The sequence below is a fragment of the Talpa occidentalis genome, unplaced genomic scaffold, assembly GCF_014898055.3.
Source record: "Talpa occidentalis isolate TD23 unplaced genomic scaffold, MPIMG_talOcc4v2.1 talOcc4.5, whole genome shotgun sequence".
NCBI lineage: Eukaryota > Metazoa > Chordata > Mammalia > Eulipotyphla > Talpidae > Talpa > Talpa occidentalis.
Window position 1 is genome coordinate 84,924,301 of NW_023604861.1, and position 23,645 is coordinate 84,947,945.

At 41.9% G+C, this 23,645-nt stretch overlaps 1 protein-coding gene across 1 annotated transcript in view; it reads left to right on the top strand.

Moving 5' to 3' along the window:
• Positions 1–23,645, top strand: part of DGUOK (deoxyguanosine kinase) — a 48,892-nt gene that overhangs the window by 19,565 nt on the left and 5,682 nt on the right. The window contains exons 3-4 of the mRNA XM_037527653.2: positions 15,052–15,239; positions 18,627–18,774. Of these exons, the coding sequence (XP_037383550.1) occupies positions 15,052–15,239; positions 18,627–18,774 (336 nt within the window). The remainder of the gene's footprint in view (positions 1–15,051; positions 15,240–18,626; positions 18,775–23,645) is intronic.

Here is a 23,645-nt window from a genome sequence, read left to right on the forward strand (position 1 = left end):
AGTCAGGAGAGGTCTGCCACGCCATGTGGGTTTCTCCCTGGCCAGCTAGGAATTGAACCCACTCTGCAGAGACTGTGGACAACTTCACAGCGTGGCGCTCAACTCGCTGCATCACCATGGAGGCCCTCTCCTTTTTTTTCAGTTAGCTTTGGCTATTTGGTTTGGTGGCTCCATATAAATTTCATCAATATTCGTTCTATTTCTTTGAAGAATGTCATTGAATTTTTTATTGAATAGCATTGAATCTGTAGATTGCTTTTGTAGGATGGCCATTTTGATAATGTTAATTGTTCCAGTCCATGAGCAGGGATGTCTTCCATTGCTTTGTTGGTCTCTCTTTTTTATACGGGTGTTTATAGTTTTCTTTGTATAGGTCCCTTACTTTTGTTAGTTTATTCCCAAGTATTTGTTTTTTTATTTCAATAATAAAAGGAATGGTTTCTTGATTTCTTCTTCTTCAGATTTTGTTTGTGTATAGGAAGGCTACTGGTTTGTGTGTGATTTTTTATCCTGCTATTTTACTAAACTGATTGATGAGTTGATTAGTTTTTCTGTGGAGTTTTTGGATTCTTTATGTATATTATCATATCATCTGTGAATAGTGATAGTTTGACTTCTTCTTTCCCTATTTGGATTCATTGTATGTTCTTTCTCTTGTCTAATTGCTCTGGCTAGGACTTCCAGTATTATATTGAAAAGCAGTGTGAGAGTGGACATCCTTGTCTTGTTCCAGATCTTAAGGAATGCTTTCAACTTTCACCATGAGAATGATATTGGCTATGGCTTGTCATATATGGCCTTTATGATGTTGAGGTATGTTCCTTGTATCCCGAGAATTTCAAGGGCCTTTATCATAAATGAGTGTTGTACTTTGTTGAAAGCTTTCTCAGCATCATATGTTTTATGTTTCTTTTTGTTGATGTGTCGGATTACACTGACTGATATTGATGTTGAAACATCCTGTGACCATGAATAAATCCTACTTGGTCATGGTGAATTATCTTATGGATACATTGTTGGAATCTGTTAGCTAATTTTTTTTTTAGATTTATTTATTTATACAAGCACTGGGTACAGTCAGAAGCATGGGAGGGTGAGAGAATTCACCAGAGCCAGTGCAGGGAGCAGAGCAGGCAGAAGGACCGAAGTACACTGCTGAGGGGAGCAGCGGGCGGCAGGAGAGGTCTGCGCGCCATGTGGGACCCTCTTCCAGTGACTGGGGAGCAGCTGGGGATCGAACCAGTGCTGCAGAGGCTGCAGGCAGCTTTGCAACCCAGCGCAACCGCTGCGCCACTGGGGAGGTCCTGTTAGCTAAATTTTATTGAGGATTTTGCATCAGGGTTCATTAGTGGCCTGTAATTTTTTTTTTGTGTTGTCCTTGTTTGGTATAGTGTAATTGGCTTCATAGAGCGTGTTTGGCCTGTCCTTCTCAATTTTTTGAAAGAGTTGTGAAGGATAGGCAATACTTAGTTTCTAAATGTTTGGTAGACTTCATTGTAAATCCATCTGGTCCTGGGCTTTTGTTTTTGGGAGGATTTGATTACCATTTCAATTTAACTGCTTGTAATTGGTCTGTTTAGGTAGGTTTCTATTTCTTCTTTATCTAGCTTTGGGTGATTGTGAAGTTGTAGGAATTTGTCCATCTCTTCTAGATTGTTGAACTTGTTTGCATATATAACTGTTCATAGTATTTTCTGATTATTCTTTTGATTCTGCAGTGTCTGTTGTGATTTCTCTGTTTTCATTCGTGATCCTATTTATTTGTGTTTTCTCCATTTTCCTTTGAGTCTGGCTAGGGGGTTGTCTATTTATTTATTTTTCAAAGAACCAATTTTGGTTTCATTGATCTTTTGGATTGTTTTTTTAGTTTCTATTCATTTATTTCTGCTTTATCTTTATTGTTTCCTTTCTACTACTGGTTTTATGTTTTTTTTGTTGTTCTTTTCTAGTGTTGAGATGTGCGATTAGTGTTTCTTTGAGTTCTTTCTGTTTCTTTCTCTTTTTTTTTTTAAGTTTTTTTTAAAACAGTTTTTTTAAAGATTATTTATTTATTTATACAAGCACTGGGTATAGTCAGAAGCAGGAGGGTGAGCGAATTCACCAGAGCCAGAGCGGGGAGCAGAGCAGGCAGAAGGACCGAAGTACACTGCTGAGGGGAGCAGCAGGCGGCAGGAGAGGTCTGCATGCCATGTGGGACCCTCCTCTGGTGGCCGGGAGCAGCCAGGGATCAAACCGGCGCTGCCGAGACTGCGGGCAGCTTCGCAACCCAGTGCTCAACCGCTGTGCCACCAGGCAGGCCTCTTTCTTGTTTCTTGATGCGAGCCTGTATTGCTATATATTTTCCTCTTAAAGTATTTTGAATTTCTTTCTTTGATGTCTTTGTTATCCAGTGGTCTTCCAGAAGTGTGGGTTTCAATCTCCATGAGGTAGGAGGGTTCCTTGCTGTTTTATGGTTTATTTCTAGTTTGATGCCTTCATGGTCAGAGAAGAGGGTTGGTATTGATGTTGGCACCAGATGACGTGAAAGAGCCCCATGTTGGGTGCCAAAATGTTGTCGGTTTGTGAGTTGCAGGTCCTTGGTTCACTCTGGGAAAGTTTTCATCAGAGCTCCCATTTCAGCGGCACATGCAAGTTCCCCAGGTAAGTTTCTACATGAGACAGACATTAGTTATATTTAAAGAACAGGCTTATTAGGGAAAGGGAAAGGGACAGTTTTGCTAAGAGAGGCTGCATGGTTGCAGGTGTGAGCGGCCTTCACAGGTCACAGGCAGGCAGGAAGCTGCTACCCTGCCAAGGAGAGAGAGTTGGTGAAAAGAGGCACCTTCATAGTCACGGTGGGCAGGGTGTGCTGCCCTGCAGAGGGAGAGAGTTGGTGAAAGGAAGCACCTGCATAGTCACAAGTGGGCAGTAGGAGTGCTGCCCCCAGCCTGTGCAGAGACTGCATTGATATAGTCCTTTTCTCTTTGGGAGGGGTCACTCCTCCGTGGAGTGCCTGCTGTTGCTAATGTTGGTAACAGGCAAAACTAGAAAAGAGATTCCAGGGTGGGCCCAATCTCCATATCTTTACCCTCAGGCCTGGTTCCACTCCCTATAGCAGTCTGATCCTGCTTGGGTCTCATGCCTTGTGATAAGGCACTGGTGCCTAAGGGTCACGACCTCTATAGCTGGGTTAATGGTCATGTTATTCCCTCGACCCCACCTCCTTGTGTGAGTCAGGTTTTAGTCTTGTGAGGACTCCTTTCCAGTTTCTATCTTGTCCTCCATCAGTATGATTCAATCTTAGTGTATCTGTTGATGTTTGTCTGTGTCCCAGTATGTGATCGATCCTGGAGAAATGATCGTGCACTTGAAAAATGTGTATGCAGATTTTTGGGGTGTAGTGTTCTGTAGATGTCTGTTAACCAAGAGGTCTAGATCCTTATTTAGAGCTTTAGTATCCTTACTTATTTTTTGTCTCATTGATCTATCCATTGTTGATAGTGGTATGTTGAAGTCTCCTACTACATATGTTATTTCTCTGATGTCTGTTTTCAGAGATGATAATAATTGTCTGATATATTTGGTGCTCTTCATCTGGTGAGTATATATGTTAATGAGTGTTATGTCTTCTTGATGTAGTAATGTAGTGACTGTATGGGTCTCTTTTACTGTTTTGAGTTGAAATCTGTTTTATCTGATATAAGTATAGCTGTTCCTGCTTTCTTTTAGGTCCATTTGCTGTAAGATTGTTTCCATCTTTTTACTTTAAGTCTATTTTTATCTTTTGTAGGTAAATGTGTTTCCTGCAGACAGCAAAAGGTTGGGTTTTGTTTCTTGATCCAGCCTGTGACTCTGTGTCTTTTTATTGAGGAGTTTACTCCGTTATATTTAGAGTCAATATTGATATTGGCATCTGTATTTGCCATTTTGTTTGTTTTTCTGTGGTTTTTTTTTTGTCTTGTTTCATTCTTATTCATCCCTCTGTTGGTTCTGGCTTTAGGATTCCTTGTAGTATTTTTTGGAGTGGGGTTTATTCGTAATAAATTATGGAGTTTCTGTTTGTCTGGAAGGTCCTTATTCTTTCTTCATAGAGGGAGGAAAGCTTTGCGGGATAGAGTATTCTTGGTTGACATTTATTGTCTTGGAGTTTGTTAATTATGTCCCTCCATACTCTCCTTGCCCATAGTGTTTCCTCTGAGAAGTCTGATGTCAGCCTGATTGGTTTTCCTTTCTATGTTATCTGTTTGTTCCCTTTGACAGTTTCGTTATTTTTTTCCTTGTCTTGGATTCTTGGGAGCTTTACTATTATGTATTTTGCTGTATTTTTCCTTTCATCATGGAACTTTGGTATTCTTCTTGCTTCTTGTATTCTATTTTCAGCTCCTTCATGCTTGGGAAGTTCTCTTCGATAATCTCCTTGAATATTTTCTCTGTTCCTATGTCTCTTCGTCTCCTTCTGGGAATCCTGTAACTTATATTTCCTTTCCTCATGGAGTCAGATAGTTCCCGAAGTCTTTCTTCATTCTTTTTCCTTTGAACTTCTGTTTCCTATTCTGTTTTGATTCTTTTTATTTCTGTGTCTTCGAGAGTACTTTTTCGTTCTTCCATTTCATCTATTCTGCTTTCATTGCTTTTCCCAGAATTCTTCAGCTCCTCCATTAATCTTTTGATCTCCTGCATTTCTTTCACTTCCCTCTTTAGGGACTCAATTTCATTCTTCTCATCACTGATTATTTTTCCCATATCGTTTTTGACTTCTTTCAGTTTTTTAATCATGGCGATTTTATTTTTTTTAATTTTTGAAATTTTTTTTATGAGTCTATTATTTTTAAGATTTATTTATTTATTTATACAAGCACTGGGTACAGTCCGAAGCGCAGGATGATGAGAGAATTCACCAGAGCCAGAGCAGGGAGCAGAGCAGGCAGAAGGACGGAAGTACACTGCTGAGGGGAGCAGTGGGCGCGGCAAGAGAGGTCTGCGCGCCATGTGGGACCCTCCTCCGTGGCCGGGGAGCAGCCGGGGATTGAACCGGCGCTGCAGAGGCTGCAGGCAGCTTTGCAACCCAGTGCTCAACCGCTGCGCCACCGGGGAGGCCCAATCATGACGATTTTAAATTCTCTTTCGGGAAGGCTCAGAAGTTCTTCCAAGTCACTGTTGTAGCAGTCTGGTGGGTGATTTTCTTTTGGTGGGGTGTTTTCCCTGAGGACTTGCTTGGTTGCTTGTAGTTTTTCTTTTCCCTGCTGCTTGTTTTCTTATTTGTCCTATGTGTTGGGACACTGTGTCATTGGTACTGACTGGCATCTCTTTGGTAAGCTCCTTCTGGGATGTCGGAAGCTCTGACTGTGAGGATAGCCTTTCTCAGTTCCACACAGTTTTGGTGAGGGCTGGAGGCTAAGTTCCCTGTTTTAAAGGTGGTGCTTCTTGGGACGCCCTCCCCTGCGCCCTCAGTCTGCCCCCGTGGTGGCTGTCTTCCCTTCTTGCTCCAATTCCCAGTAAGGGGCCTGGCTTGTGAGGGGTTTCAGCTCACCTCTGACTGTGGGGACAGCCTTTTCTCAGTTCCACACAGTTTTTGGTGAGGTCTGGACACGAAATTCCCTGTTTCAAGATGGCGCATCTGGGATTGACTTCCCTGCTCTCTTGGTCTGCCCCCATGGTGGCTGTGTACCCCTCTGGGCTCTAACTCAATTATAGTGATTTTGACTTATTTATTAAGTCTTAGAAATTGGAAGGGGCCTTAAGAGAGAGCGCATCTTGTCATACTTTGAGTCAATACAGAAATAATAGCTAGCATTTATAACACAGCTCTGTACACCAGGCACTGTACTGAACCAAGCACTGTGCATTTCACTTACACCTCATGACTTGGAGTTTGCTTTGGTAAAAGCCATATGGTTAGTTTGAACACCAACCACACTGGTGGAACGATTTGAATATGAACCCAAGAGGTGGCTGAGTCTGCCTCAGTCTCCACGGACTCCTCCATGGAGCATTCACTGAGTGGCTCATCTGGTTTTTATAACTGTAGTTCTTAGAAATTTCTGGCATAGCCACTTTACATCCCTGTGGCTCTTACTCATTGATTCAAGTTCTGCCTCTTAACTTTTCCAAATGACAGCCCTTCATGTTGAAAGCGATGATTTTGCCTGTTCTCTTTTCCCTTCAAGTTTCCTCTATCTCAAGGCAAACACTGTTTTCCTCTAAACTCTTCCTCATTTGATATAGTATATATGTAGGTGAAAAACTCCGATTTGTTAGAATTACTGAAATTGGTATACAAATGAACGAGACGTTCTAGGTACAGCCTCAATGATACAGAATGTCATTAGAACTTGTTCTGGGTGCCATTTTTGTGTTACTACAACTTAAATTGTGTTACCTTTTTTGGTAGGTACATCATACTTATTGAGAATATTTGTTTTTTAAATTGTTTATGTGCGTATGTGGATGTGGATTTGTGGATTTAACTAACTATTTAGAAAAAAATGTCTCTTTCTCTGAGTATGCCACAAGTTACTTATTGTGGGGACTTGAAAGTATGTCCACAAATTGATACGCTTTCCTTCAAATAGTGGACCATAATTCTCCCCTTGAGTGAGGACTGGACTTAGTGACTTGATTCTAATGAATAGAATATAGCAGGAGCAACAGTGTGACTTCCTAGGGTAGGTCATGAAAGACATTGTATAGTGCATCTTGTCCTCTCTTGATCACTTTCGCTCTGGGGCAGTCCAGCTGCATGTCATGAAGCATCCCTGTCTGTAAAGAGGCCCACATAGCAGGAAACTGGATCCTCCCGATGACAGCTGTGAGAATCTTCTTGTAAGCTATCCCTTAGCCCCCATTCAAGCCTACTGTGACTGTGGCCTCAGCCAGTATCCTGACTGAAACCAGGACTGAAATCTCATGAGACACCTTGAAGCAGAACCATTCTAAACTGTGTCCCAAATTCTTCACCCATAGAAACTGAGATGAATGACTTAAGTCACTAAATGTTGACATAATAGGTAATTAATAATCCCATTATCCAGGGATAAAATAGTTGACATTTTGTTTTTTAATATTTCTGTAAGGAAAAAATAAATATACTTTTATACATCTATAAAACATCTATAATTACTCTTAAATAAAAATTGTGACTGTTAGGGACATGTCACATGATACACAAGGTCTTCACAGTGATGGCATATTAATGGTTGCAGTGTACTGTATAATATGATGTCCTATCACGTAGTTATCTAGTCTTCTGTTTTGAATATTTACTTTTCTTATTTCTTATTTTCTTAGTTTTAGGGAAAACTCATAATTTTCCTTGGTAATAATCACTGTAAGAGTTTTTTAAAATCCATATTTCATTTCTATATTACTACATCATTACTCTTATCTGGTTCTGTCTTTAATGAAACTACTTCTAATATAGCAGTGTTAAGTTTTTTTGTGATTGCTGTTCATTTCATTTTTTGTGATTGCTGTTCATTTCAGTGCTTAACCCCTTGTGCCACCATGTGGAGGAGGAACCCCTCTTTACTTATAGTAGGATATTAACTGTTTTTAACAGCATCAGTGTCAGATTTTCAATAAAATCCTTTTAGCAGCTAGTGAGATGAACCATAAGGTTCTACTTTCTTAAGTAGATATGATAATGATGCCATTTTCATGACCAAACCTTTTTTGGTTGTGGAGCACACATTAATTTGTTGATATGTTGCTTGGAATTTCATGTATATACTTGTAAATTTAATTGGTATACTATTTGTATATACAGTTCTTGACAGGTTTTTCCATTGGGTTATGAAAATGGATTGAAAAGCTTTCTCTTGTCTTTAGCACAGTAATTAACATTCCTTGTGGGTATGATAGAAATTATTCTAAACATTTTATGAATTCAGTGCTCTTTGGGGGGAATCATTATAAACAACAGCATCTTCAGTTATTATTCAGGGTTGGGTTTTTTTTAGCCTTCTTAGGTCAATTTTGAGAAAATTGAGATTTTTCTAATTTAGTAGTATAACTTTTATACTTTAAACTCTGTGTCCAGAATTACTTTATCTTTTTTCTGATGTTGCTTATTTGTGCAAATATTTTCGAACGGAATAAACTCAATAGATGAATGTTTATTTGTCCTTTTAAGAAAGATACAGGATTTGGGCCTCCCTGGTGGCGCAGCAGTTGAGCGCTGGGTTGCGAAGCTGCCCGCAGCGTCTGCGGCGCCGGTTCGATCCCCGGCTACTCCCCGGCCACCGGAGGAGGGTCCCACATGGTGCGCAGACCTCTCCTGCCACCCGCTGCTCCCCTCAGCAGTGTACTTCGGTCCTTCTGCCTGCTCTGCTCCCCGCTCTGGCTCTGGTGAATTCTCTCACCCTCCCGTGCTTCTGACTGTACCCTGTGCATGTATAAACAAAAAACAAACAAACAAATAAATAAATAAAACAAAAACATGCGTCTATTAAAAAAAAAAAAACTAATATCTTTAAAAAAAGAAAGATACAGGATTTTATTTTTTAATTCTGTGGGAATTTGCATTCTCATTCATTAATTTTTTAAATATTCATTTCTCAGAATTTCTTTGCATTTTTTTTAAAGATTCATTCATTTATGCATACAAGAGCTGAGGTACAGACCAGGGGTATGGGGGGGTTAGAGGATTCACCAGAGACAAAGTGGAGAACAGAAAAGGCAGATTGCCCGAAATGTACTGCTGAGGGGAGCAGTGGTCAGTCAGGAGAGGTCTGCTGCGCCACATGGGTAGCTCCCTGCTGGGGATTGAACTCGCACTGCAGTGGCTGTGGACAGCTTCATAGGTTGTGCCTTAACCCCTTACATTACCAGGGAGGCCCATTCTTTGCATTTAAAAAAAAAAAAAAAAAAAAAAGATTTATTTATTTATTTATGCATACAAGAACTGGGGCACAGGCCAGAGATGTGGGGCAGGGGGTGAGAGGGCTCACCAGAGACAGAGTGGGGAACAGAAAAGGCAGACTAACTGAAATACACTGCTGAGGGGAGCAGTGGGCAAGACAGGAGAGGTCTGCTGGCCATGTGGGTAGCTCCTGGCCAGTCAGGGATTGAACTCATGCTGCAGAGGCTTCAGATTGCTCATAGTGAGGTGCTTAACCCCTTGTGCCACCAGGGAGGCCCCCGTTCTTTGCATTTTTTAAGCTCTGGTTTGAATGATTAATTTGTGTATTTTATCCTTTCTAATCTGTCGTAATAAAAATCATTTAGTTGGGAATTTTTTTCATGGGATAAGCTTTGGCTCTGTCTTCTAGGTTTTGACATACAGGGTTTTAACAGATTCTGAAGAGTTGGGAATTGTCATTTTATGTATTTTGTCCAATGGTTATTTTTTAAATATTTTACATTTTCCGAGTAGATTTTGTGCCTGCGTTATTTTGTTACTTCTAATTTTATTTTGTTATGGTCAGACAATGTGGCTTATACAATTACTTTTTTTTAAGATTTATTTATTGATACAAGAACTGGGGTACAGCAGAGGCACAGGAGGTGAGAGAATTCACCAGAGACAGAGCAGGGAGCAGAATAGGCAGACGGACCTAAGACACTGCTGAGGGGAGCAGTGGGCGAGACAGGAGAGGTCTGCAGCACCATGTGGGTTTCTCCCTGGCCGGCCGGGATCAAACCCACACTGCAGAGGCTGCAAACAGCTTCACAACACTGAGCTCAATCCACTGCGCCACCAGGGAGGCCCTTATACAGTTTCTAATGGAGGAAGTTAGTGAGATTTTCTTCATGACTTGTGTATGATCAATTTTTGTTAATACACAAAAACTAATTTTTGTGCATGATCACTTTTTATAAATGTGCCAGGGCCTTTTAAGAAGAACATGGAATTTGTTGTGACATTTATAAGTTCTGTCATACCCTTGATCCTAACTAAGCCCCATGATCATAATATTTTTTTTAAAGATTTATTTTATTCATTTACATAAGAACTGGGGTACGGGCCAGATATGTGGGAAGGTGAGAGGATTGACCAGAGACAGAGCGGGGAGCAAAACAAGCAGACTGACGAAATACACTGCTGAGAGGAGTAGCGGGCGGCAGGAGAGGTCTGCGCTCCATGTGGGACCCTCGCTGGCCGCCTGGGATCGAACCGACTCTACAGAGGCTGCGGGAAGCTTCGCAACCCAGCGCTCAACCGCTGCGCCACCGGGGAGGCCCTCTCATGATCATAATATTAATAACACTTCTAAGGAATAATTAAAATGTCTTGGTTTAATAGCCATTGTGAGATGTATACCAGTTTCAGACATGTGAGAAAAATGATTAGAGTTTCCATTTTTTAGGTTCCATATTTTGGGTTCTATTTTTTCTATTAAATTCTGAGAGAAATGTGTAAAAGTTTTATGCTTTTAGTGTACTGTACCCATTTCTCATTGTATTGATAATTGACTTTCCTCTCTACATATTCTGGTGCTTTTTAATTCTGTGTAAAAAGGTTCATGAATTCTCCCTGGAGTCTTTCTTGGTTTATTAGTATTTTTTAAAAAAACCCTTATTGTAGAATTTAATGCTTTTCTTCTTGATATATTTTGCCACATCTGCCTTCCTTTTTTTTAAAGATTTATTTTATGCATACAAGAAATGGGGTACAGGCCAGCGGTATGGAGGTGGGGTGCGGTGAGAGGATTCACCAGAGACAGAGTGGGGAACAGAACAGGCAGATTGACTGAAATACACTGCTGAGGGGAGCAGCAGGCAAGTCAGGAGAGGTCTGCTGCACCATGTGGGTCACCTCCCCGGCTGGGATCGAACTCATGCTGCAGTGGCTGTGGGTAGCTTCATCTTAACCCTTTGCGCCACCAGGGAGGCCTCTGCTTTCTTTCTATTTGCTTCCACTAGTTGGATTTTGCTAGCCCTGTGTTTTCAGCCACAATGTTTTCATCTTATTTTAGGTTCTCTTAGGAATTTTAGTTTTTACCCAGTCTTAGGGTTTGCCTTTATTGGGAATTTTTTCCTTTACCATAGTTATGTTTAATTTATCCCTGCCACCTTATTTTGTAATTTTATATGCTTTGTTTTTCTTTTTTGCACTTTAAATGTTTTTAAACATTTCTTTCATTTCATGCCCCTTTGTTCATATGGAAAATGTATTATTTTTATTCAACCAGTGGAAGCATTTAAATGAAAAATATGCATGTTTCAGCTTACCTATCAATGTTAATGGCATATCTGTGGAAACAAAAAACCTAGTACTTTTTTACTGCCACTTTCTGCAGACTCCATCCCCCAGATATATTGAAATCATCTAAACATTAATAATAGTTTACACTTTGTTCCACTTATTGATCACTGACCACTGTTCTCTCATTATCAATTCTTCCCATTTCTAAATTCTTTATTCTGATTCTTTTTTTTCAATTTTAGAGAAGTTCAGAAAGGGTATATAGGTAGTATAATTTCTGAGTGATTGCTTGTCTTAAAATGTCTTTCTTTTTCTCTGAAATAGAAAAAGTAGTTTCTGTTGATCCTTTTTTAAAATAAGTAACTGGTATTTTGTTTTTATGAATTATTGACATTTTGCCAGGATGAGTCTGGTTGTGGCTACTGTGTGTGTGTGGGTGTGCACGTACAAGTCTGAGAAAGTGAAAGCTGTATATGTAAATATGTAATTTTTTCTGCTACTTCGTGGCTTTTCTCTGGTGGACATTCTCATGTCTCTTGAAATTTTCTTTAATTTTTTATCTTGTATTTTAGCTTCTTTTTCAATTTGGGTATTTCTCTCTGACTATAGCTCCCAAATGTAATATGGTTTTAAACTTTATTCCTCTTCTAAAATACCTAGAGATACTACATGTTTGCTATTAGATAGAGATTCTCAGTAACGGTGAAATTTAATGAGAGGGAAACACACACCTAATGAGTAGTGTTCTTCCTCTGCTTAACTCTTCTTTGTTGGGAGTAATATTTCACCTCTGTGTATTGAACTCATCAAAATCATTTCCTTTGTTAGAATCTTTGAGTACTTATCAGGCTTCAAGAGATTATTCTAACCCCTCTTTGGAAAGTTGTGTGATAGAAAATTGTATTAATTACAGTGAGGCGGAACACATGGCATTATATCTTGTTTCTTTCTAGAGGGAAGGGAGAAAAAGCAAAAACTTCTTACATATTACAGTGTCTGTTAGATTTCCTCCTTCTAAAACCTTATCATTTCTAGTCTAGTTTGTAGTCTAGTTTCATTTTCTCATCCCCTCTTTCTTTTATAACACTTTCATTTTTTTATTTTCTCTTAAGGAGAACTTCTTACGCCTGAAATTTTACAAAATATTCATTAATTAGATTTATTGCAGAACGCAGTCTGCTAGTTACTATCTTCATTTGGGTGTTTTATTTGGCAATTGCATTTCTTCATATTGCTCCTTTTTTTATGACAGCTTGTTCTTATTTTATCAATGTGACAATCTCTTGAATCTCATTGATCTTTTCCTGTTTTCCCTTGTTTCTGGCAATAGTTCTTGTCTCCCAGGATTGGTCCTCTCCTTTTGAATTGTTAACTATATTTATATCCCAGATTGTCCTTGTATTTGTTTATATGTTTGAAGGGATGGTTGTATTTGTTTCGTAGCTGAGATGGATTGATGCAGAAATTGTGTAGGCCCCTATACAGTTTTTGTTTCAGAACAGCCTCCCAAAACCCAAAAGAACAGTAGCCTCGAGCCTACTGGAGGAATAGCTCCACCAAGTCAACCTAGTGTAACTGCCAGCACAGTGCCCCACCCCCCACCCCCTTTGTTTTGTGGGCTTCCACAGAGTCAGGCCCTCTACAGTCTCTAGTGACACCATCAGAGACTCAAGTCTTTCAGATTTGGCCCCTGCTTCTACCTCCACCTTTTAGCCAGGGACCTTCTATGAGGCTGCTGTAGGGGAATGAGGGGGGAGGACTGGGAGTTGAAAGGAGGAAAATTGTGTTGTGATCCACTCTCTCTACCTGCATTGCTCCTGGTGAAGTCTTCCAACGTACCGAGGCCTTTTTTTGTTATCTGGGAGTATATTTAGCCAAACTGGGCCTTTATCTTTGTCTTACCTGAAATGCCCTTTCTCTATCCCCATTTTCATCTGTGGAAATTCCACATATCATTTCCTTACCAGGTTGATGCCACTTTACCCAGAAACTCTCAGATTCCCTCTACCATATGTAATCATCCTTTTATCACATGTTCTGCTTATAGTCTAGTTCTTTATATACTTGTCATCCCCTTCCCTTTTGCATTGTGATGTTGGGAACCATGTCTTGCTCACCTTTATGTAGAGAAGTATTAAAATGAAGGTAGAGAGGGCCTCCCTGGTGGCAACACGGGGTTAACACGCAACCTAGGAAGCTATCCGCAGTCATTGCAGCACGAATTCCATCTCCTGCCAGGGAGCTGACCCACATGGCACAGCAGACCTTTCCTGACTGGCCACAGCTCCCTTCAGCAGTGTATTTCAGTCAATCTGCCGGTTCTGTTCCCCACTCTGTCTTGGTGAATCCTCTCACCCTTCTCCCACCCCCGCACTTCTGGCCTGTACCCCAGTTCTTGTATGCATAAATAAATAAATCTTTTTTTAAAAAAATGAAGGTAGAGAAAGCCAGGTTTGAATCTCTATTCAGTGTTCACTTGCCAGATCATCTTGGGACAAGTAAGTTACTTAACCTTTCTGAAGGAATTTTTTCCTTAGGAAGAAGGTCATAACAATAGTACCTACTTCAGCACACTGTTTTGAAGATAAAATGAGATAAGATAGTACAGTGAACAATGAAACAAATCTTAATTTGTTTTCTGTACTCAGTATAGCACCTATCCCATGTAACACCTTATCCACACAGGCCTTAAGTTAATGGTGACTGAGTGAATGCATTTGCAACGTGTTTTGCACAAAACTGACTTTTGCACTGAGTCAGTGGCAGAGCCCAGGAAAAAGAATCCAGGATTCCTGAGTATCCCACACATGTTCCCAGCTGGCGAATGCTGATGAAGTAGGGCTTCAAAAGCCTTTCCATAAGTCTGAGAATGGAGGAGAGTTGTTTGTCTGCTTTTGTTTATTTAGTAAATTGTAACCCTTCTATGAAAGAGACTTCTCTTTGATTGGTCAGATTTTTAAATATCAGTTGCTTTCTTGTCTGGGTTAAATGCTTATGAAGAAATAGCCACAGAAGTCCTCCCTGGTGGCACAGGGGTTAGTCTCAGCGCCATCAAGCTATCACCAGCCACTGCAGCAAGAGTTCGATCCCCAGCCAGGGAGCTAACCCACATAGCACAGCAAACCTCTCCTGTCTTGCCCACTGTGCCTCTCAGCAGTGTATTACAGTAAATCCTCCTGTTCTGCTCCGTACTCTGTCTTGGTGAATCCTCTTACCTCCCATATCTCTGGCCTACACTGCAGTTCTTGTATGCATAAATAAATAAAAATAAATCTTAAAAAAAGAAAAAGAAATAGCCACTGATGGAAGTCAATAGAGAGGCAAATAGTGTTATAGTGGAAAGATTTGATGCCAAGTAGAGTGTTTTTTTTTTTAAGATTTATTTGTTTATGCATATGAGACCTGGGGTACAGGCCAGAGGTGTGGAGGGGAGAGGATCTACCAGTGACAGAGTGGGGAACAGAACAGGCAGACTGACTGAAATACAGTGCTGAGGGGAGCAGTGGGCGAGACAGGAGAGGTCTGCTGCGCCATGTGGGTAGGTCCCTGGCAGGTCAGGGATCGAACTCATGCTGCAGAGGCTGTGGCTGGCTTCACAGTGCTGTGCTTAACCCCTTTTGCCACCAGGGAGGCCCCCCAACTAGAGTTTTAGATGCTTATGATCATTAACTTCTCAGACAGACTGCTCGTCTCTGGTATTTTAGAGGTGGGATCTCTATCAGATTCCTGTCTAATAAGGAAGGAAAATTCTCTTCCTCTATTGTAGCTTGACTAAGCTGAGGAATGTGATTGTATCTTTTTAGTGAAGGGATACTTTTGTAATTGCTTCCCTTATTATTAAACCTGCACAGGAATGGGGAGAAGGTAAACACCCATGAAATAAATATGCCTTCTAGGAAATTCTCCTCTTTTGCAATTTTCTCTAGGCCTGCACTATCCAAAATCTTGGAAACTTGCTGGATATGATGTATCAGGAACCAACAAGATGGTCCTACACATTCCAGACATTTTCTTTTATGAGCCGCCTGAAAGTACAGTTGGAGTCCCTCCCTGAGAAACTCGTACAGACCAACAAGCAGGTACAGATCTTTGAGAGGTCTGTGTACAGTGACAGGTAAGACCTGGGACCCTTAAGCCCTGTGCTCAGGGCTGCATGTTTTCTCTTCCAGCTCAAACCCTGCATTACCCTGGATGTTGAGAATTGTACTTTGGAAAACTGTGCCGATGCACTACACAGATTTGTTCAGACTTACATTTCCATGACAAAGTTTTTCATAAACTGTGTTTTCCATAAACTGAATGCATTTAATTTATCACATTGCCATTGATTATGTTCCCTTATTCTTTTCTGTCGGAGAGGCAAGCTGGAAGCTACCTTGTACAACCATCACGTGCTAAAAGGCAAGGAACAGATATTTAAGTAACAGTGTATGTTCTAGGAAACCAAATGAATCAGTGGTTGGTTATTACCTTGAAGTGGTTGGTTATCACCTTGAAGAAAACTAATGAAATTAAAAGTTGTGGTCCAAAAATGACACAGGAGATATAGTCATCCTTTTCTCTTGTTCAAGAAAGGATTTCTAAGTTGAAATAGCACATCTATGAAATTGGCATCTGTTTCAGATTTGCTCCTTTTGGCCCCTTGTTATATGACAGGACTTAGTGCTGGCCAGTCTTTGATGGACATCCACTGCCTGTGTCAGGCTAGGGGAGGGGCATCATCCCAGCCACATGTGGGTATGGGATGTAAAATCACTTTTAATGAAGTCTAGCTGCTAGCTTGGGAAGTCAGCCCATCTGTTCTAGAAGAACTAGTTCATCCAGGCCCCAGAATTCCTGGCTCTGCCACAAGACCAGGCTGTGGCTTGTGTTTAAGCTGTTTAGAGATGAAGTGAAGGTACCTTGATCTGCTCAGGATTTTATTACTGAAAGCTATGAATGGCCTGTGTTACTCTAAAATTGTGCTTTAGAGCACAATGATCTGTCTTAAGCCCCTTTGCATTATCAAAGTGGAAGATGCTACATTTTCATTGTCTGTTCTGTTCACTTCTGAAGACACTAAATTGGCACTAATTCCAAATTAGACAAATTGTTCTACTTTTTGGTATGCCCGTAAAGCCTCCTGGAGGGGAGGAAAAAAAGAGTATGCTTGTAAATGTTGTGTTTTTGGTTTGTTGTTTTTTTTTTTTTTGACCTCTAAAAATCACGCAAGATGGTAAAACAACCCCTACAGCCACACATTCCTTCTCAATGTACCCAAAGAGAGAGCCTACTCTGTCAAAGCTAAATATTTGAATTACAAATGGTGGGGTTGTAGATTTTGGTACTTTTTCAACTGTTGGATATATTACTACCTATTTTCCTCTCCCTTTCCTAAGCTATGCCTCTTGGATTAGGAAGATGGATTCCATATAACCACCTGGGTTGCTTGCAAACAGATTCTCCATGAATCTTTTGATTTCCAGCTCTTTAGTGAGGTAGGCATGTGAGAGATGCCCCCAGAAAGAAGTATCCAAAAAAAGAAAGAGAAATTGTTTAGAAGCTACAAGATCTTAACAAAGGAATAGATGTGGATTGATTGAATTGTCTTCTTCAGAGGGTTCATTTTTGAGACAGAAAGGATAACTAATTACACATTCTAATCCTGATGGTAATTTAGACCCTTCCATTCTTTTAAAAAATTTATTCATTTATTCGTTTACTCAGCACAAATTATTGAATGTCACCCATGTTCAGGCACCAGGTTAGGTGCAGCATTGCAGCGGTGAGCAAAATGGGCTCAGTCCCTACTAGCAGAGCAGCCTTCCACTAACAGGACACTCATATGTGCTGCAAAGGACCAACATGGGTTGATTGAGAGACTTGCTGAAAGGGAAGAAGGAATCTGAATCTTTTTTGTTTGAGTTAAAAGCATGTGGTCTTAGAGCAGGGACTCTGGTGCCTGGGTCTTTATGCTGATGTGTTTCTCAGCCCCTGCACTGGAATTGCAGTCGTTCCTTCCCCTGGCACTCAGCACCACTCCCTCTGCTGCCCATCACCAGCAGCTTTGGAGAAGAAAAGCAGCATTCATCCTCCAGAAAGGCAAGGTCCCCTTTCCTAGGGTTTATTAATAGATTCTTAATTTCTCTTCATAAGATTTTTTTTTTAATTTTTTAAAAATTTTATTTATACAAGAACTGGGGTACAGACCAGAGGCACAGGAGGGTGAGAGAATTCACCAGAGACAGAACAGGGAGCAGAACAGGCAGATGGACTGAAAGCACTTCTGAAGGGAGCAGCGGGTGAACAAGGAGAGGTCTGCTGCACCATGTGGGAATCTCCCTGGCCGGCTGGGAATTGAACCCATGCTGCAGAGGCTGTGGACAGCTTCACAGTGCTGTGCCTAACCCACTGTGCCACCGGGGAGGCTCTCTCTTTATAAATCTTAATTCTAATTTACCTGTGAAGAAACTGAAAACATTGTTCAGAAATTGAATTACTAAAGTCACCTCTTTATTGCCTTTAGCTGGACTATGGCAAGACTGTTCCAGACTGGGAGACTTTACTTCTGAAATTCTCAAATTAATTTCTTCATAGCCTATCAAAGGTGTCATTATAATAGCAACTAATATGTTTTGAATTCTATGTGCCAGTCACATTTCTGAACACCTGTGAGTATTATATGTAATCCTCGCTACCCTGTGAGTTAGGTTGTATTGTTATCTCTTTATACAGAGGAAAAAACAGGCTGAGAAACAGCCAGTGATTTTCGGAGCGTTGGTCAGATGCAGGAATACAACTCTGAAACCTCTTCTCTTTGTTGCAACTTTTTTTTTTAAAGATTTATTTATTTATGCATGCAAGAGCTAGGGTGCAAGCCAGAGATGCGGGGAGGTGAGAGGATTCACCAGAGGCAGAGCAGGGAACAGAACAGGCAGACTGACTGAAATATACTGCTGAGGGGAGCAGCGGCCGAGACAGGAGAGGTCTGCTGCGCCATGTAGGTTGCTCCCTGGCCTACTGGGGATCGAACTCGTGCTGCCATGCTGCTGAGGCTGCCGAGGCTGCGGATTACTTCATAGTGAAGGTGCTTTAACCCCTTGTGCCACCAGGGAGGCCCATCTTTGTTGCAACTTTTGCAGCCTTGTGGTATATGCTTCCCTGAGTCCCTTATACATGGATTCCAAGTTTTATTTCCCAGTTGCTGAGCATTGCCTTAGAAACTGGAGTTCATTGTTTGGAATGTAAATTGTATCAAGATGCCTGAGGTTTGAAAGCAGAATTGACCCTTCTGAAGCAATGGTTTCTAGTTATCTCTACTATCCTGTTTACCAAGCTGTGCCTTTTGATGTGGAAGTAAGCAAGGGGCAAAACTAGTTTGATTTTTGGATTTAGCTTTCTTGTACCTGGATTTGAACAGACATGGAACAAGTTGGTTATTGATTTTCTTCTTTTCTCCCTTTCTCACCTTTCATTCCATTTCTCATTCTCCTTTCCCCATCCCACTTCTATTCCCAACCAGGTATATCTTTGCAAAGAATCTTTTTGAAAATGGTTCCCTCAGTGACATCGAATGGCATATCTATCAGGACTGGCATTCCTTTCTCCTCCAGGAGTTTGCCACCCGGCTCAGATTACATGGCTTAATCTACCTTCAGGCTACTCCTCAGGTAAGGCAGAACCTAAAACCCTGGACAGAAGGGCCATAGGAAACTTTTCCCAGCCCCTGATCTTCTGGTTGAAAAAATTAATTAGTGGGTGTCATCCAGAGTACAGAGAACCCTAGGTAAGCACCCTCTAGTTCTAGCATTGAGCATCCATGATCTCTCTGCAGCTGAGGATTAAAGCGATTGGCTGCATTGAAAGGATCCCTGTTGATGTAGCAACAACATAGAGCAAACTGGGAATTACTTTTGTCACCCAGGGTAACTCTTATCAGGTGGGCCCTCTTATCAGGTAATCATAGTCAGTTGCTTCAGCTTTTCCTTCCCTCTAACTGGGTTGTCAGAATCAGTCTTAATGGTTTCCTGCATAGGATGTGGGGTAGAAGAGAAGGAAGTTTTCTCACCTCATCCTGATACTGCCCTAATTTATAGCCCTCTTTGAACCATGAGGAGGCCCCTGGTTAGGCAGGAGGGACTATGGTAGCTGTATTGCATGACTTGACTCAGCCTAGCCACAATAAGGTGACGACTTGGCAGGAGCACTGAAGTCTTCACAGACCATGGGTCAGTGGCCTTGGCTGCTGCTGATTGGCAGTCACCATGGGCAACCCCTGGAAACCTTTCCCCTAGAAATAAATAGTCTAAGGTTTAAAGGGGGTCTGTGAAATCCAGTGGATCAGACTAGATCTCTACAGGCTCTTCTGGAGTAGGTTACCTAGTCAAGGCAGGTCAAGATGGCTTTTGGGAGATGTATTTCTCTTAGTTTTTGAGACATAAATGTAATGTTTAGTCAAATGCTGAATATACCATTTAGGAGGAAAAGCTCCCCTCAGACTAGAGGCCATGGTTTTTAGAGACAGGGCTGAGCCTGTAGACAGAAGAAAACCTGAGATCAGATTGAGCAGGGTCAGAAAATGACCGTGTACAAGAGCCCTGTCATGCATACTCCAGAAGACTGGAAAGAAGGGCTTCACCCCAGGGAGGCAGCAGCCATGAAAAAGGCCCTAGAATTGATGGGGACCACATTTGGGGTGGAAGGGGTCTCTATTTCAGGAGTTTCTGGATGTTGTGTGGTAGAAGCGAAATCTTAAGAGGAAATAAAGAGATTCCACAGAAATAAATAGTCTAAGGTTTACTATTTAGGTTTTAGACTATTAAATAATCTAAGGTTTAAAGTGAAACTGAATTAGAGATTCATTTAAGCTGAGTAAATTTTCTGTGAAAAGAACCAAGCTGAAATTATTGATAGAGACATTAATCACAAGGTGACCAACTGGGTCACATTTATATTATTTCTTTCAGGAGTCTTCTTTGCCTGAGAATAGGAGTAGAAGAGGCAAATTATGAAGGCGACTGTACTTTAGGGTGAGGATAGAGTCAGTGGCTAGGGGAAAGGATACTTTTGCCAAAGAGGAAAGCTAGAAGTAGCTGAGGGTAGGGTCCAGGTAGGGAGGGAAGTCCTGGCCCCAGGGAGAGGTCGTGGCTTGAGCCAAGGACCAGTGAGGGTGCTGTGAACTTGTATGAGTGAAGATTATGGTTGAAATTTGAAGAGGTGACAGATTTCCTGTAGGGGTCATGGGATAACTGAAAGAAACAGTAGGTTGGGAAGCTGAGCATCAGAATTGAGAGAGCTGCCCTAACCTTTTCTAAGAGAAGTAGAACTTTAGTGTAACAGCTCAGCACCATGAAGAAAGTGTTAGCTTGAGGAAGTGGCTGTACTCATTCTTGGGTCAAACAGGGTACTGGGCTAGCTGCAGAGGCTTGTTTCTGGGACCTGGGCACTGAGACCCAGTAGGGAAGGCAGAAGTCTTCCTCCCTTCTGAGCACTCTGAATGATTTTGTGAAAAGGGACAATGATGAAAACGATGGGGGTGGTGATCATGATGATGAATTGTAGCTCAGTCATCTTTTGAGAGGGTTTAGTTGAGATTATTTCAACTGAGATAGAATGAAGAGAGTTGAAGGATTATTGTATCTTAGTAGTAGAAAAAAATAGCTTTCTTATTTTGAGATTGAATGGGGTTTTGATGCTATTTTGATGGCATTGGGGTCAGGGGCCCAGGAATGCTCATATCTTTTCCCCAACCTCATCCCCTTCTGTGAGAATTGGAGGCAGCAACATCCAAGAGAAAAACAAGTGAAACAGGGCCTCCGGGTGGCGCAGGCAGTTGAACGCAGCACTGTGAAGCTGTCTGCAGCCTCTGCAGTGCCGGTTTGATCCCGGCCGGCCGGGGAGATACCCACATGGCGCAGCAGACCTCTCATGTCTTACCCGCTGCTCCCCTCAGCAGTGTATTTCAGTCAGTCTGCCTGTTCTGTTCCCTGCTCTATCTCTGGTGAATCCTCTCACCCTCCCGCACATCTGGCCTGTACCCCAGCTCTTGTATAAATAAATAAATATTTAAAAAAAAAAAAAGAGGGCCTCCCCGGTGGCGCAGTGGTAGAGCGCTGGGTTGCGAAGCTACCCGCGGCCTCTGCGGCTCCGGTTCTATCCCCGGCTGCTCCCCGGCCACTGGAGGAGGGTCCCACATGGCGCGCAGACCTATCCTGCCGCCCGCTGCTCCCCTCAGCAGTGTACTTCGGTCCTTCTGCCTGCTCTGCTCCCCGCTCTGACTCTGGTGAATTCTCTCACCCTCCCGCGCTTCTGACTGTACCCAGTGCATGTATAAACAAACACACAAACAAATAAATAAATAAATGAATAAAATACATGCCTCTTTAAGAAATAAATAAAGAAAAGACAAAAAAGAAGAAAAAGAAAAACAAGTGAAACATCTGTTTAAAAGCTGTTCAGGGGCCCCCCTGGTGGTGCAGGAGGTTGAGCACCACACTGTGAAGCTGTCCGCAGCCTCTGCAGCGCGGGTTCGATCCCGGCCAGCAGGCGAGAATCCCACATGGCCAGCAGACCTCTCCTGTCTCGCCCACTGCTCCCATCAGCAGTGTATTTCGTCAGTCTGCCTGTTCTGTTCCTGGCTCTGATTCTGGTGAATCCTCTCACCCTCCTGCGCATCTGGCCTGTACCCTGGTTCTTGTATAAAAGTAAATAAATCTTAAAAAAAATTTAAAAAATAAAAAAAAGCTGTGCAGGTGCCCAGTGCTCCCATGCAAAGTCCTTGAAATACTGAGTGTGGAGCTTGTGAGATGGACCTATGTAGGGGCTTTTGCTCCTTTCTGCCTATTCTACCCTAAATTCTGAAGCACAGTAGGCAAGTCAATAATTAAAAAGAAAATCAGAAGAGAAATGATGGCCTCATCTCCCCAGGTGCATGGAGTCAGGAAAATAGAGTGCAGTGTGCCTCAAAAAGGTCAAGAAAGACCTGCTGGGGACTGCTTGCAGCCTGGAGATGGTTTGCAGGAAATACTGGGAACAAGTGGCACTAGGAAAGCACAGACTACTAAGGACAGATCCCTGAGCAGTCAGAGTTCAGTCATTGCCTCTTGACTCTGGGAAGTCTAAGCAGCAGCTTATCCTGGGGAGGTAGGGCAAGGGGGCAGATGGGAAGGAGGGTCCCCCTGCTGTTTGCAACTACACTCTCTTTCCTGTTCACATTCAGGTATCTCCTTCCTGCGGGATATTTTAATAAAGAATTTATTTATTGTTACCACATGAGTAAAATAAGAACTATGGCCAATGTTTGACAGACTAAGAGACAGACTAGATTTCTGAGGGGAAAAGTTTGTTCTGTAAAGCAAATGAATAGTAAAAAGGGAGAGTTTAGCATCAGTGTTTGCCTGCAAGCAATAAATGAATAATACCTTTTATAAAAACAATTATTCTGTCCTTATATATAATTGAAAACAAAAAGCCACATTTTTTTAAATGTGCATTTTTCATTAATTCCAATAGTTTTTTTAATTTCAATAGTAAAGAGTTAAATTAGGTAGTTTTGCTGTGCTTAGAAATCCTGAAGCTGCCTTGATGGTAGGAATGTAAATAAGTTAACCTCTGGGGAGGCAGTCCAGCAGAATATACTAGCAAGTGCTTTGACCTGTTAACTGTGCTCCTTGGAATTTGCTCCATCAGTACTCAATGTGTTCCATGGCCAGAATGGCTCATGTGCAAGGTGGTGTTGAGCATATTACTGAAAACAACAAACCCAAGTAGCCATCAGTAGAGACCAGAACAAAAAAGAAAAAAAAAAAAGAGGCAAGAATGAAAATAGAAATGGAAAAGATTGGGTCTCCCTGGTGGTGCAAGGGGTTAAAGCACCGCACTATGAAGCAATCCACAGCCACGGCAGCATGAGTTCGATCCCCGGCCAGCCAGGTAACAACCCACATGGCGAGACAGACCTCTCCTGTCTTGGCCACTGCTCCCCTCAGCAGTGTATTTCAGTCCATCTGCCTGTTCTCTTCCCACTCTGTCTTGGTGAATCCTCTCACCCCCCGCATCTCTGGCCTGCACCCCAAGTCTTGTATGCATAAATAAATCTTAAAAAAAAAATAAAATATATAAAAAGAGTAGAGCTTGCTTATTTCATTAAAAAAAAAAATGGAGGGGGCCTCCTCGGTGGCGCAGCGGTTGAGCGCTGGCTTGTGAAGCTGCCTGCAGCCTCTGCAGCGCCAGTTCGATCCCCGGCTGTTCCCCGGCCACCGGAGGAGGGTCCCACATGGCACACAGACCTCTCCTGCCTCCCACTGCTCCCCTCAGCAGTGAACTGCGGTCCTTCTGCCTGCTCTGCTCCCGGCTCTGGCTCTGGTGAATTCTCTCACTCTCCCACGCTTCTGACTGTACCCACTGCTTGTATAAATAAATAAACAAGCAAACAAACAAACAAAGAGTTCTCCTTTAAAAAAAATAATAATGCTGCAATAAACATAATGCATTTCTCTCGATCTCTCTCTTAAAAAAAAAAAGAAATGGAAAAGATTGAAGT